The following is a 15,589-nucleotide window of genomic DNA, read 5'->3' as shown; positions in this document are numbered from 1 at the left end:
TAATTATTAAACCAGTATAAAATCAAGGATATATATATTTGATGTATATACTTGTAGTACATACTCAAATATATTATTTTGGCTAAGTATTCCAAAGATCACTAAGTTAATTTCTAAATTAATCATTGCATTGAATCGATCATATGCATTTTGGTTTATTGATTCTTATGGTTCTTTGCGTAGCAATTCGAATTGAATGCTTCTCAGTTCGAATCTATTCTAGTTCTTCTCGGCAATCTCCCAAATCCACATTCAAATTGAATTCAATTCTCTGAATTCAAACATCTTCCAAATCCCGATGCTTCCAGTTCAAATATTATTCCTAATTCAAATACCCTTATTTGAATTATGCCTAACTCCATTTCAAATCCAAATTCGATTACTCTTTTTGAATCAATCTCAAATCCAGATTCATCAATCATTATCGATTTCGTACCCACATGCAATTCGAATCCTCATTACAAAGTCTTATCAGTTTCTAATTCGAACTCATTTGAATTATGCCAATTCGATTCAATTTAACCTATTCAAATTGAATCATTACAAACTCAAATACACAAATATCTCTTTCTCTCATCTCACTGTTGTCTCTCTCTCATCTCTCCTTCTCTCCAGCCCATGCCCTGCTCTCCTTCCTTCTCCCATGCCTACTCTTCTCTCTCTCTCTGAGCACCGACCAAATCACAGCACCCATGCCGTGCTCCCATACCGGCCATCACCTCCCCTCCAACCTCTGCCTTCACCTGCAAGCCTCCTCTTCCTCACACACAAGCATACATACACACCTGCAGGAGCTCAAACACACACAAGCATACGCATAGCGCAGCAGCAGCAGCTCGTCATGCGCGTCGTTCTGGCCGCCGCCGTGTCACTGCCGCTGAGCACACAGTAGCGCAGCGCCACCCGCGTGCGCACCACCCCGGCCAGCATCCACTTCTGCTCGGCCGCCGTTCAGACCACCGACCGCTCGGTCGCGCCCCTCGGCACCGTCCTGGCACGCTGAGCAGCCCAGCCTCCGCCCGTACGCCGCACCGCGTCGCGCTGCGCCGCTGGTGTGCGCGCATTCTCCGGCCGCCGCGTCGTCCCGCGCCCCGCCGGCCCCGCTCGCGTGCTGCCCCGGCTTCTACCGTCGTCGCCCTGTCTCCCTTACGCCGACGCGCCACCACCGGTGAGCCTCCGGCTTCCACTCTTCTCCCTCGGTCGCGCCGCCCGTGCTGCCATCCGCGCGCCGCGCCGCTCGGCTGCCGTCCGCACGCCGCGCTCAGTCGCCACCGTGCCCGCGTGCACCGTCTCCCTCCCGGTGCGCCATGCCGCCTCGGCCGCGCCTCCAGGTCGCCCCTCTTGCCGTCTCGCCGCCGAGCTCCCCATCTCGGCCGGCCACCATCCCGCACTGCGCCGCCTTCAAGCCCCGGTCTCCTCTCCGGCCGGCTTCTCCTCTCTCCCCGGCCGCTCGCCAGCCGCCCCGCCCGGCCGACCACCTCCCTTCCGCCGTCGCTCCCTCTCTCTGGCTGCCCCTCACTCTGCCTCTCTGTGCCACACGGGAAAAGGGCCGATCGGCCTTATCCTTTGGTGCCCCCCCCTCTCACCGGTATGTGGGCCCCACGGGCCAGTCCACCGGCCTGGTCCACGGTGGACCACACAGCCGCAGCCCACACCGGTCCACGGACCATGAACTGAGTCCATTAGCCTCTGGTGCACCGTGAACCACCCTCAGAGCCGACCACGGTTCACCAATCCCGTAGACCAAGTCTACAGAACAGTACTTCTTTTTAATTTCCTGGAATTATCCTTTCCGGCAAATCTTCCGTCGTCCGTAATTCATCCGTTTCAACTCCGATTTTGGCGATTCATTCGCCAATATTCCTCTAAAATCATAATCTATCTCCATGCCAAATCTTGTAAATTTTGGAGTCCGTTTAATTCTCGTTTGGTAATTATTTGTATTGCGGCATTTGATCTAGATTTAGATTTTCTCCTTTAATAAATAAAGTCGAGTTTAGATAATTCTATAAATGTGTTTGAGATATAATCATATTTAAGTTGCTTATATTAATCTCGCTTAAGTATAGGTTAATCATCATATGAGTTAAAGGGTAGGTTTTAGATTAATCTTTTAATCAATGTTGCAGTGTATTGTTATTTCATGTGATGGCTTACAATTAATCTTAGTTCAATTAAGGTAATAAATTAACTCGTGTAGCTGTTAAATAAATAAATATCAATCATTAGAATATGATAGAATATTTTATCATTAGTAATCAATTAATTGAATACCCTTTTAATAATTAATTAATTAGATTCAAAGGATAGATTAATCTAATTAATTAATTACCTGTATGCTTTTATGATAGTATTAAATATAACTTAATTAGTGTGGCAATTAACAAACTAAGTAATTAAGATTAGTTACTAAATAACCAGGTTTAGTGCTATAAATTAGAGTGTTTAATCTTCACACTTAAGCATATATAATTGTCTAGAGTTATACTTATGTATACATGTTCACATACATATAAACGTAAGTATTACACATATGTTATGTCGATACACGTGCACTTACCTACACATAGAATCTTTAGCTGTCGTCCTTCGACAGTTAATCTAATAAGAGTTCACCTAGTTAATGGTGATTTGTTCAGGTTTTCTCTTAAGTTGATGACAACTAGGTTAATAACTTAGCCTAGCTTCGCTAGATTATTCCGTTATTCTCTGTGTACTAGCTTCGTGTTGCTTAGAGTTATCGATCGTCTTCCGCTAGGTTTAGCTTTCGTCGTTTTCTTCGTCGTTCTTCTTCCGCTTTGATATTTCATTTGGTTTTATTATGGTGTTCAATTGCTTAGTCGTTGTGCGTTTTTTGTCGTTAATCTACGTAGGCTCGAAGTCATGGTTCTAAGCAAGAACGCGAGGAAGGGACTGAAGGCAAGATCCAGCGATGAAGAACCCGAATGATGTGAACGACAAGACCAATCTTGAATTGACCCTTCAAGAAGGCAAGTCCTATTTCCTTGATCATATTGAACCTATGTTTTCGAATAATATATATGATCAACTAAAATCAGACTTATTATCGCATGTGCTATATATTGCATTTCTTTCAAACTACTTGTAGTAGTTAACCCTATCAACACTGCCATGCCATACATGTTATCATCCAGAATACATATCACCCTAGGAATACCTGTTGTTATATATATTAACAATAGACGACACCTTGATATCTAGCATGCTTAGGATTGAATACATCTCCTCGGAGATGTCGCTTTTAAAATACGTCTCCTCGGAGATATTGCTTTTAAAACACTTCTCTTGGAGACCAATTTGCTATTATCAACAATAACTCATATACCATGATTCCTTGATGGTTGTGAATTCCGTGATGGTCGAGAAATCCTTGATGTCATGTGGGACATGGAAGGTGATGTGTAAAAATGGGTGAAAACTGTTTTGGCGCGGGCAGGTAGAGTGGTCCTCCGGGGAGGATGCTCTTGGGGGCTTGAGTTACATGGTGGTATTCATTGCCCAGGAAGATGCCTAGCCCGGCCGCTTAAGGACCGAGTCTTGCGCCATCATGCTTAGCCACCCCGTGCAACCATGCGTCCTGTATGGGCAGGACTTGACTTCTCCCTTCACCAGACTGGGTTGGGCATAATACCAGGAGGCTGAGAGTAACGAGCAGTCAAGTGACTATCCCGTCGGCTGTTTGGAGGTTTCAGGTACCGGCTTAGGCTTAAAAAGGGATGCTGGCCTTCGGAACATACAGCTCTGGTCCTTGACGTGCGACGTGGAAAAGCCCGGCAGGGAAGGTGTTGGAAAGGTCTCGGTATGATTCGCTCCTCCGTTTTCAACGGATGGAGGCTGAGCATATCGCATGGGTAAAGCTGTACAACCTCTGCAGAGTGTAAACCTATTCGAATAGCCGTGTCCGCGGTCATGGACATGCGAAGGCATGGTCACGCTTGACTAGACTCAGGGTGCGTGTGTCTTGATGCGTGAGTGTGTGGACTAGATGTCCGTGTGATGTGGTTCCTGGCTCGATCCGCCAGAAGCTGTGTGGTACTAGAGGTACACCAGATGTGATAAAAGGGACTGCGGAGTGAGGTATAGCCCCTCCCAGGACTGAAAACCCCCAGATACAACTTGTTACCTTGGTTTTGGTTTTAAAAACTATTTCGACAGCTTTGCTATCAGGTCACCTTCTAATACGTTGGGGACTTGAGGTGATACTCAGTACCAACAGAAGATGCCTGAACCGTTTTACTTCTAAACCGTTTTAAAAGCTTTGTTATTAGGTTGCCTTCTAATGCGTTGGGGACTTGAGGTGATACTCAGTACCAACAGAAGATGCCTGAACCGTTTTACTTCTAAACCGTTTTAAAAGCTTTGTTATCAGGTTGCCTTCTAATGCGTTGGGGACTTGAGGTGATACTCAGTACCAACAGAAGTTGCCTGATCCGTTTTACTTCTAAACCGTTTTGAAAGCTTTGTTATCAGGTTACCTTCTAATGCGTTGGGAACTTGAGGTGATACTCAGTACCAACAGAAGATGCCTGCCTTTGTTTTCAACAGCTTTGTTACATTTATTTCAAAAAGTTAATAATGAAGAATATAACTTGATATCTGCATAAAACCTGCTTTACGCTTAAAACTATGCCGTAAAGCCTTATCCTTCAAATATTCATTATGCATCTATCAACCCCTTTGAAGTAGTATAGGACTTGTTGAGTACCTTCCGTACTCAGTCTTGTTGCTTTCAGATTGTTGAGTTGGAGATCAACCTCAACCCAGATGAAGTCGAAGAGAAGAAGTCTAAGGTCGCGTCCGCACCCGAGTTGCCTGTGGCATTGGGTTGCATCGTCATTTCGCTCCGCTGCGCTGTAGGCTCTTCTGCCTGGCTGGTCTGCTGTGGATTCTTGTCCACCGGACCATCTTTTCTCTTTTCAGGTATTTATTTTACTTATTTGTATTCGAAGTATGTATTTGATATCATTCTGTTGAATTCTGTGCGTATCAGCTACTTGATCCAGGGACTGATACAGGAGGCACAGGGGAACCCGGGTTTGGGGTCCTGACAGTGGCGGGGAGCCGGAGGTGTTCGGGACACGTTCGCGGTAACCCCGGTGCCATCGAAGTATTGCAAGTGGGTGGTTCCGAGTATGAGAAAGGTTGACACTGGTACCCCCTTGGGTGGGCCTATGTGATCACTCAAGCCGTATGGTCATCGTGTCGTATGGGTAAAGTTGTACCCCCTATATGATGTAAAATAATTTGAATTGCTGCACTCTCGATCATGAGCATGCTCCTATCCATTTGCATCGGTCGTAGAGTCATGAATGTGGGATGATTGGTATGACTTTGTTGGGCATAGTTGTCATTGATCACATGAGATGGTTCCATTTACATTTACATTCATGTTGTTTATAGGTTTGGAAAGGTTTGTTTGGTTAAGTATAGGTGCTCATGCATATGTCTCTAGGTTACTTACACATATGAATTTACATAACCTTGTGACCTTCTCCTTCCTAATGGCTTAATGCATAATCACTAGAGTCGGATTACCTATGTGTACTCTATATGGATTAAGTCTTGCGAATACCTTCATACTCACGCTGCTCATCTTGAGAACAGTAGTACTAACACCGGATGATCTGGTAAGTACAAACTTAGAAACTAGCTGTTGAAACTTCACTCAAAGTTTCTGTGGACACTGGACATTCCGATGTGCCTTCAAATTCATCACCGGATCTTTCGGTGAGTTATCTTAAGACAGACCATGCCATTTCTTCTCTGTGTAAAATGCTCCAGTGCACTTATCTCTGTGAGCACTGGACTATCTTGTGATTTGATCTCTATTGTTCAACACTTACAGTCGCCTCTGCAAGAAATACTCCAGTGCTATACTTCGGTGTGCACAAACCAAGCACCGAACCTTCTGGTGGGTTGATCTTCAGTCTTTGCATTTTCTTTCTTCTCTGCAAGAAATGCTCTGATGCTATCTAGTGCAGATCACCAAACTATCCGGTGAGATCATGAGTCTTCTCCTTTTTGTCAAAAATGCTCCGATGAGTTCAATATAGAGAGCACTAGAGTATCCGGTGAGGCTATCTGGCTCTGTGCATAATGCTCCAGTGAATGCAAACTCTACTATATCAGACTATTCGGTGAGATCAATTGTTCTGGGACTTCACTAATTCAATCAAACTTTATCCCATCTACAATAACTTCTTGATGCATTGCATTCATAAGACCTATTAATATATATTTTTAATAAATATATTAGTCCTAATAATTATATTATTATTAATTATTAAAATCATATTCATCTCATACGACTATTTTCACTATAATTTTTTTCACCAACCACGTGCTTTTTTTCTAGTTTATAAAAGGGAGTTGGTTGCTGACATGCCATTTGCTGCATGATGGAGTCAGAGGAAGGAATCGTACTGCCTTCACAGCCAAAGTTCTTCTTGAATTGTCGACTCGTACTAAACCAGTCAATGCAAATTGACACGTGCGTTACATAATCATTTTTAGCTCAGTAGCGAGGGATTGGCAAGCAAGTGGCGAGCAACTTTCTTGCGAATAAAAAAATGAAAACGACTGCGCAAAAATGGAACATGGCCGAACAGATCGTCACGACTCATGAGTGACGGACGCGGTCACCGGCCTGGATGAGGCGTCCACAAAAATTTTGTAGTAGTGTTGTTACCGTTGTACTAACACAGCTGGATACTATTGTTCCTCCGACCTCCAGTGCAATTTAAACTCTGACCGTTGGTATATTTGAATATTGAGGTCTATCATTTGAAGTGGTGTATGCAGATTTGTCTTAAAAAATATGCTACAATACAAATTATATTAGTGAAAATACTTCCACCGTTTAAGAATACAAGACATATTTTGTTATAATGTGGTCTTCAAACTTAAAAGTTGACTATTATTTTCTTATAAAATATATCGTTGATAACTACGAAATTAATATAGTGTAAAATATTTTGAAATATGAATATAGCTGTATAATACTTTTACACTAATATACCTATAACTTGAATATTTTTTTAATCAAAATATAAAAAGTTTGATTTTTCTAAAGTAAAATACACCCTGTATTTTTTAGTAGAGGGAGTAACAATTGGAGAGTATGTGGATGTGAAAAATATGGGTTTCCTGACTAGAGGGAAATAGAGTCCTAAGATGTGCTAAATAAGGTTGCAATTTCATAATACTGCAATCTTTCCAGAAAAAAATACGGAGTGTTGTAGCATCATTATTCCCAAGGAAGAGGACGTTAACACATGCATGTACAGGGCGCTGCATAATCTATCTGCACTGTCAGATAAAACCATCGAGGCAAGTAGCAACAAGAGAATTTTTTTAAGCCTATTTAATACTAATATTTTAATAAAAGCACGTGGGGATCTAATATTTTAGGAATTAGCCCTTTTGTTACGCCAAGAGCTTTGGCGTGACTCACAACTTAGTCACGCTAAACAACCTGACGTGACCGAAGTGTCACGCTGGCGGTCGCCTGGCGCCGTGCCATGCCGCGTGCCGACGTGGACATGTGTCGCGCCAGGTGGGCTGGCGCGACTCCGGTCACGCCACCCGCTTTGGCGTGACACAGCACCATACAGGGGGCGCTCTGGCCCTTCTCTCCCCACCAGCCATTCTTCCTCCTCACCCGAGCGCGAGCAGCACAGACGTCAAACGCGCCGCCGACGCCCCCTCCCTCCAATCTCCGCCGATTTCGGATTTGATTCGAAGGGGATTTGAGGGGAAAGTGTCCTAGGAAGATAGCTCATCTAATCCCTCCAAGTATTTTTGTTTTTTTTGTTTGCATTGTTAGTTCTTGGGTAGTTAGGGTTTAGACTATGATTTTGTTGACCTATGAAATTTGTACGTTGTGGTCTAGATCGGAGCTTATATATCGTGCTATGTATGTATAGTAACGCATATATATCGTGTGAAATTTGTTGCATGCAATTGTTTGAGCGTAGGAAATTGAAATACATATAGCTACACTTAATGTATATGAGCAATGCATGTTCTTGTGTGTATACAAGTGTTTTTGAATTGTAGAGATGAATTTTAATCATATTGAAATGTATGTGTAGGATTTGTATTCGTGCAGTTTTACGGTATGACTTCGAATTTATGGCGTAAGCAAAAATGGGCACATATCAGTAAGAAGTATCCCGATGTCAGTTGCAAAGATGCCCCCGTTCCCCTCGCCCTCCCCGTCCCGACGTGTGACTGTGGTAAGCCTGTTGTGGTTCTTCAGTTGCTACACGAAAATACTGCTGGTCGTGCTTACTACCTATGCACGGACTATCGTGTGAGTGTGTATTTGTTATGGGTTAGGGTAGAAGCATATGACATTACTTTTGCTGATCACCAGCATTACCTCCTGAACAGATGCACGAGTTACCTCTGGAACTGTAACATCTGCGAGTTCGGCGGCACCGGCAACCTCTGCGACAATACAGGGAGTTTCCTGGGTCAAATGCTCAACAGGATCCACTTCCTGGCTACTACTGCCCGACACATCCTGAACCGATGGCATCGAGCTTCCTCCGACACCCACATCAACTACCAACTCTGTGCAACAAACTTGAGAACCATTCACACATTCCTTGTACAGCTTCCAATCAATTTCTAACGCCAAGTCCATAACAACATAGTGAACCCTACCACCCCTGCCGGCATTAAACCTTCCCTGTACGGTTACATTACTTACATCCGCATCAACATTCATAGCTGCTCTAACCCGAGCAACAATTTCGTCGAAGCAAGGAGGGTTTCCAAATTTCAACACTTCCTCTCTCATCTTATCAAACTCCCCATTTGTATTAACCGTGCCACCACAAAACATACGAACAATCCATTCTATCTACACAAACCATCCAAACATTACACATATACACAAATATCATCACTATAACACATGCAAATCCTACACATTATACATTTCAATATGATTAAAATTCATCTCTACAATTCAAAAACACTTGTATACACACAAGAACATGCATTGCTCATATACATTAAGTGTAACTATATGTATTTCAATTTCCTACGCTCAAACAATTGCATGCAACAAATTTCACACGATACATATGCGTTACTATACATACATAGCACGATATATGAGCTCTGATCTAGACCGAAACGTACAAATTTCATAGGTCAACAAAATCATAGTCTAAACCCTAACTACCCAAGAACTAACAATGCAAACAAAACAAAAATACTTGAAGGGACTAGAGGAGCTACCTTCCTAGGACACTTTCCCCTTAAATCCCCTTCGAATCGGGCCCCAAACCGGTGGAGAATGGAGGGAGGAGGGCGTCGGCGGCGCATGGAGTCGCTGCTGCTCGCCGGTGGGTGAGGAAGAAGAAGCTCGATGGGGAGAGAAGGGCCAGGGCGCGGCCTGTATGCAGCTGTGTCACGCCAAAGGGGGTGGCGTGACTCCGGTCGCGCCAGCCCCTTAGCGCGACACAACTGGGGAGAGAAGGCCCCGGGCACCCCCCTGTATGGCACTGTATCACGCCAAAGCGGGTGGCGTGACCGGAGTCACGCCAGCCCACCTGGCGCGACACATGTCTGCCATGTCGGCACGCCGCATGGCACGGCACCGGGCGACCGCCAGCATGGCACCTCGGTCATGCCAGGCTGCTTGGCGTGACTAAGTTGTGAGTCACGCCAAAGCTCTTGACGTGACAAAAGGGGCTACTTCCTGAAATTTTAGATCCCCACGTGCTTTTATTAAAATATTAGTATTAAATAAGCTAAAAAAAATCCCAAAATAGAATAGAATGTGTGGCAGTTTAGCAAATTAAACCCTCAAATACAGTGGTTGTCATTTTCATTTGGCAAGAAACTTGGTCGTTTATTTCCATCCGCCAGTAACGAAATCACCTCCGGATCACATGTTGGTTTGACTAGGCACCTCGCGTAGACTCCGTCATCGGCGTTCACAGTGTAAGATCGGACGACTCTCCTTTCTATCTATCTTGATCCGACGGTCCAGCTTTTTTTTGATGACGTGGCTCAACCATAGGTCGACATATAAAGATGTTGGTTTGACTAGGCAGCAACAAGTATTTATCCAGTCAAACACAGTAGGAGAACTTGGGAACGAAGGCATCAGCCGCAGCAGCTTCTTGGACGAAGCTTCAAGCCTCCTTCGATTCCCCGCAACAGCTCTACCCTATAAGTACCACTACCACTGCCACGCAGAGACGCAGCACTACAAGATCATCGGAGCAGCAGCTGCCTCACAATTCAAGCGCAATCAGGAGCTGAGCTGAGGAAAACGATCGATCATGGTGCTGGGCTTGGGAGGATGCTGCGGTGGTGTCGCCGTAGCCACCGGAAGGAAGGTGTCGCCTGCCGGGAAGCATTCGGCAGGTCCAGAAGCTAAGACGACTAAGTTGCAGCAGCGAGTGGTAACAGAGGAGGCGCCAAGCGGTCTCGGCGTGGAGGAGGAGGTGGGAGGTGACGCCAAGGTTGCAGCTGGGAAGGAGAGGAAGAAGAAGAGAGATTATCAGAAGGCTCCCATCGTGGTGCATCAGTTCCCCTTTCACTCTCGCCCCGGGTTGCTCTGATTATTCCCGGCTTGTCTAAACCATTGGCTTCGATTCTCTCTCCTGGTGTCTCTTGGCGATGCAATTCTTTCATTTTCGCCGATTTGGCGATAACATGTAGAAATTCTATCTACTACTACATCCTATGAAATATTGGTCAAACAACATCATCCATCCATCAGTTCATATTTCCACCGAATAAAGATAAAGATTATGGCTCTTTTAATTTAGTTTGTATGGCACCCAAACCAACTGATGAGTTCTTGACCACTTCAGTTTTTTATTTATCAGTGCTTGGATTCGCATTCTGAAGATTGTGACCTGTATATATCATATATGGACGTTACATGAAGATTGAAGAGAGAGCAGATTTTCCTGGCTCGCGAAGTTACATGCAGATTCGCAAATGAGTGAACGGATGGCAGAGGCAGAGTAACACTAGGCGACACCACCAAAGCATTTGAACGTACTTTTCCGATTCAAGAAAGAAAATCATTGCAGCTGAACAGGGTGAAACAAAGCTCCACACAACGGATGACAAATCTTTCACATCTCAAGCCAGTACTTAAATACATGTAGCTCATTAACTGAACAAGGTGAAACAACAGAAATACAACATATCCAGGTTAGGATCTGACACAAACATACTATCGCCACTTGGACGCTCCAGTTCAAACCACCAGAGAAAATTTCAGACAAATTTAGCGAGATTTTCAAACAAGCAGCAGCAAATACTTCAAAAGCAGCACAAACCACCAACCAGCATGACGACAAGAGAACGAGTAAAAGCCAATCGATTGAAACCCTTAGGTACGCCAAAAGAAGGTTCATAACAAGACTCTCGTGCCAGTAGATAATTACACACTGGAACCTACTCTACTGCTTGACAAGGCTAAACTGGACGTGATACACACAAGCGTTGTGGTTCATCCCCAGCCAACGTGTATCTATCTCATCGGCAATGGCAGGGTGAGTACTGCCACATTATTAAGCAAGATCAGAAACCAGAGAGCGAAATCTAGTTCTCCATGCGAATGATGCAGCGGATGCCCTCCCCCTTCGCCATCAGGTCGAAGGCCTTGTTGATCTCCGCGAACGGCACCGTGTGCGTGATGAACTTCTCCAGCTCCAGCTCCTGCGCGCGAACAAGCAGAGTTGTAGCACGAACAAGTTCTTGGGAGCTTACATTTCAAAAAATCTCAAGTATTTACCTTCTTCATGTACAGCTCCACCACATTGGGCAGATCCGTGCGTGGTTTGAAGTTGCCGAAGAAGGTCCCCTTCAGAGTCCTCTCGTTCAAAAAGTTCATTGGGTGGGTCTTGAACTCGGCATCCTTGTGCGGCACACCCACCAGCACAGCAACACCCCAGCCCTGGATTTTGAGCGGAACAGTTAGAACTCTATCTGAATAAACAAAACTCAGGACAGGATAGCTGAAAAGCATAGGCATAAGGAAAGCATACATCATGAACACATTCGAATGCTTGGATCATAGCATTGATGTTGCCAGTGCATTCAACACTGCGGTCAACCCCTCCATTGGTCATCTCAGCAAGTACCTAAAACATCATAAGTCATAATACTGGATATCACGATCAATTTTGTGGGTAAGTAGAAGAAACAAACCTCCTGAACTGGTTTGTTGTGGTCTTTCGGGTTCACAAATTCAGTACAACCAAATTTCCTAGCTGAACATGGACAAATGGTCAAATGCATAAGCTTGCTAACTTATCAAACCCATAAAATGAACTGGTGATTTGGAAAAATAAAGAGTACCTTCTTCAAATCTGTTGGCATTCAGGTCAATACCAATGATCCTTGACGCTCCTGCAATCCTTGCACCTTCGGCAGCCTAAACAAGCAAATATGCAGAGTAATCAGATGCAAGCACAGCAAACATTTTGCTTGCGAGTGAATGGAATGAACAAAAGAAAATTTTAAACACTTACAGCTAGGCCTACAGCCCCCAGACCGAATATAGCCACTGTTGAACCCTTTGGTGGTTTTGCAACATTGATTGATGCACCCAGACCTACATCGAGAAATGATAACTCAGCGTCTCAAGACATATGTCGGAAGTCGGAACATGTGCACCCAAATGTACTAAAGCAACTCACCAGTAGAAATACCACAGCTAAGAACACAGACTTTATCAAGGGGCGCCTCAGGGTTGATCTTTGCAACACAACCAACATGCATGACGGTATACTCGCTGAAGGTGGATGTTCCAACGAAATGGTAGATAGGCTTCCCATTGATTGAGAACCGTGACTTTCCATCGCCAATCATCACACCCCGATCTGTGTTGATCCTGAGCAGATCACACATGTTGCTCTCTGCTGACTTGCAGTGGGCGCATTCCTTGCACTCCCCAGTGAACACAGGGAGGACATGGTCACCAGGGGCAACGTCAGTCACACCCTCTCCAACACTCTCCACAATGCTGCAGACATAAATAAATTTCAGTGGTGATAGAATAGGCAAATATGACTCAGAAAAATCTAAAAATATTCCACATTAGTATGTAATCCAAGAATACTGAATTTCGAAATAGCAAATAAGTCAAACAAAGGACCACAGTCCCTAATAGTACATGTATTTGTCAACTGAAAATACTAAATTAGTTGAAGAAAGTGCTTCTGGTAATGCCCCAAAGTCTAACGAAGTCCAATTCCAGAAGCATCTGGCATCCACACCAATATTATACAATCACAATTTCTAATTAATCTTTCACACGTTCTCCAGATTACATCAACAGATCGTTCCACTTCTAGTAAGTCAATAAACAATGACCACCCATGACAACTAGATATCCAGGCACAGAAAATCAAATTACGCGTATTAAATGTCAAAACATGCTGCATCCACAGTTAGAAACATAACCAAGTAAATCAAGGAACAGAACATACCCTCCAGCTTCATGACCGAAGATCCGGGGGAACACGGGAGTCTGGCCCTGAGACAGTTGAGCAAGGAAGGCGCAAGTCAACCGCGAGTTGCTGCATCATATATATCGACAAGATAGATAATGGGATGGTTGAGTAGACACCTTGGCCTCCCAGAAGTAGACGTCGGTGTGGCAGAGGGAGGTGAAGAGGATCTTGATGCGCACCTCCATGGCCTGCGGCGGCGCCACGTCCACCTCCTCCATCGAAAGCGGCTTCCCGGCCTCCCATGCCACCGCCGCTGCACGGATCCAAGAACATTCAATGACCAGCCAGATAGCGCACAAGCAAAGGTAATCCATAAACATGCAAACTTTTTTTAATTTGGTAAAGACGGCAAGAATGCAGTGTTGGAAGAACCTTTGGACAAGCGAATCCCCAATCGAAATCTTAAATAAAGAGATAGCGAGAGGTAGGGGAGAAAGCACGGACCTTTGCACTTGATCACCTGCCCTGCGGTCGCCATTCCTTCCCCAAATCCCCAAACGAAATCGCACCAAGCCCCGAATCAAACAGCTCCAAGAACGACACTACACCACCGACCAAATCAAGACAGGCCAAATCGAATCTGTGAGGAGCCAGGAGGGGAGAGCACGTCTATTTATAGCTCCGCGGCCAGGTGCTTAAGGGGAAGGAAGGAGGAGAGGGGAGGGTGCGGTTTCGCCACCGTCTTCGTGGGCAGCAAACCACGGCGTGGCAGCGAAACCGGGGCTCGGGCCTCCACCTGTCTGCAACGCGTCCGTGGTTTCCGTTCGTGGAGGGGGCGGACGCCTCAGCGGAATCACGGCCGTCGGAAGCGCCGTGGGGGTGAGATCTGCGGCTGCCAGTGGCCCGCGCCGCGCGGGGCGGTGTCTGTGTGCGCGCATTAGAGAAACCGTGATTGATGCGTCCGCACAGCTGTGTAAAAGTGCAAAACCGAGAAAGGCTAAAGGGAAGCTTCGTTACACCTTTGGGCGTCCAAGAAAAAGGCAACATAACCTTTGGAGACGAAGACCAAATAGAGCTGCTATCCTATCCCTTGCTTGAGGTCTCTCCGGGCCGGTCGCGAAGGTATCCACTTCAGGGAACAATGTTGTGCCCTCGCATATAGCCCATATACGTCCCTTCTTAGAAAGGAAGTTTGGTTTCCGTTTAAGTTGTCACGTTATAGGTTTATACATAGTTGTTTGGTTAAATGCTATAATTATAGTAAATTATAGTTTATCAGCCCTCTAGTCCATACGTCATATTTTCAGTTTTTTTATTAACATTGTCACACTTGCGACTAAGAATTTATTAGCCACATATTTTGTAAAAAATCATAATTAACTAAACTTAGACGTGAACCAAACATACGTCTAATATCCCCTCCAAAGTAGAAAGGAAATTACTATTGTACCTCTAGTATCAAGCCCTCTTGTAGGGATGAAGATATCCCACTATGAATCAAGTAAATTATAAATTGTCTAGTTTTGAATCCCTTAAGGCGCATGTAACTTGAATCTTGTATTCATGAAACATATCTTTTCGGCTTTACGTGTTCCTTAGCTATCCTTTTAATGATTCTCCCTCCGAATTAAGGACCGAAAGTCATCTCTTCACTTGAATTTGTATCCATAACAACCACAAGCACAAGCATTAGCAGTGGGAGGCCAGGAGGCCCCCACAACTTTTCTCCAGCTAGATCTAGCAGCAACAGTGACGAGGAATTACTAATTAAATAATTAAGAATTTATTAGAAACATTATAAATTCTGAAGATAGATCATCATGGTTCACATATCTTTCATCATATCCGATAGGTTTTATAATCACCATAAGGTAAATAAGGTATATGCTGATATTTCAAATAATTAATCGTGTTCTACACAAAAACGATTCCCGGAGTAGGAAGGAGTCTTCCAGATATTTGAAAGTAATACAATCCGAAAATGTTACACTCAGAAACTTCAAATATGGTACATACCCCTAACCCGACTATAAAAGGAGAGGAGGGGTACCTCCAGAGAGGATATGATTCTAAGCTAGACAATCAGATCCTAGGCTAGAAAGAGAGCTATTGAAACAAGGGAAGTGAGA

The 15,589-nt window shown here is 44.6% G+C and overlaps 1 protein-coding gene across 1 annotated transcript; it reads right to left on the bottom strand.

The window, feature by feature from the left end:
• Positions 1-11,097: 11,097 nt before the first annotated feature.
• Positions 11,098-14,242, bottom strand: LOC133886684 (alcohol dehydrogenase 1). The gene is made up of 10 exons (XM_062326465.1): positions 13,965-14,242; positions 13,637-13,773; positions 13,497-13,543; positions 12,705-13,030; positions 12,537-12,619; positions 12,364-12,439; positions 12,214-12,275; positions 12,051-12,146; positions 11,798-11,959; positions 11,098-11,721 (listed from the first exon to the last, which is right to left on the bottom strand). The coding sequence occupies exons 1-10, from the start codon at positions 13,996-13,998 to the stop codon at positions 11,605-11,607; spliced, it is 1,140 nt and encodes a 379-aa protein (XP_062182449.1). The 5' UTR covers positions 13,999-14,242; the 3' UTR covers positions 11,098-11,604.
• Positions 14,243-15,589: the final 1,347 nt, after the last annotated feature.

Source organism: Phragmites australis, chromosome 12 (assembly GCF_958298935.1).
Source record: "Phragmites australis chromosome 12, lpPhrAust1.1, whole genome shotgun sequence".
In the NCBI taxonomy this organism is placed as follows: domain Eukaryota; kingdom Viridiplantae; phylum Streptophyta; class Magnoliopsida; order Poales; family Poaceae; genus Phragmites; species Phragmites australis.
Note: the sequence above shows the minus strand (reverse complement) of the source record. Positions and strands in the feature narration are given on the sequence as shown.

What these genes read in the sequence shown, in the direction of transcription:
- LOC133886684 (XM_062326465.1), bottom strand. Translation starts at nt 13,998, where the DNA reads ATGGCGACCGCAGGGCAGGTGATCAAGTGCAAAG. An exon ending in TCTACTTCTGGGAGGCCAAG is followed by an intron (nt 13,544 to 13,636) that starts GTGTCTACTCAA and finishes CAACTGTCTCAG; the next exon opens with GGCCAGACTCCCGTGTTCCC. An exon ending in TAGCTGTGGTATTTCTACTG is followed by an intron (nt 12,620 to 12,704) that starts GTGAGTTGCTTT and finishes TTCTCGATGTAG; the next exon opens with GTCTGGGTGCATCAATCAAT.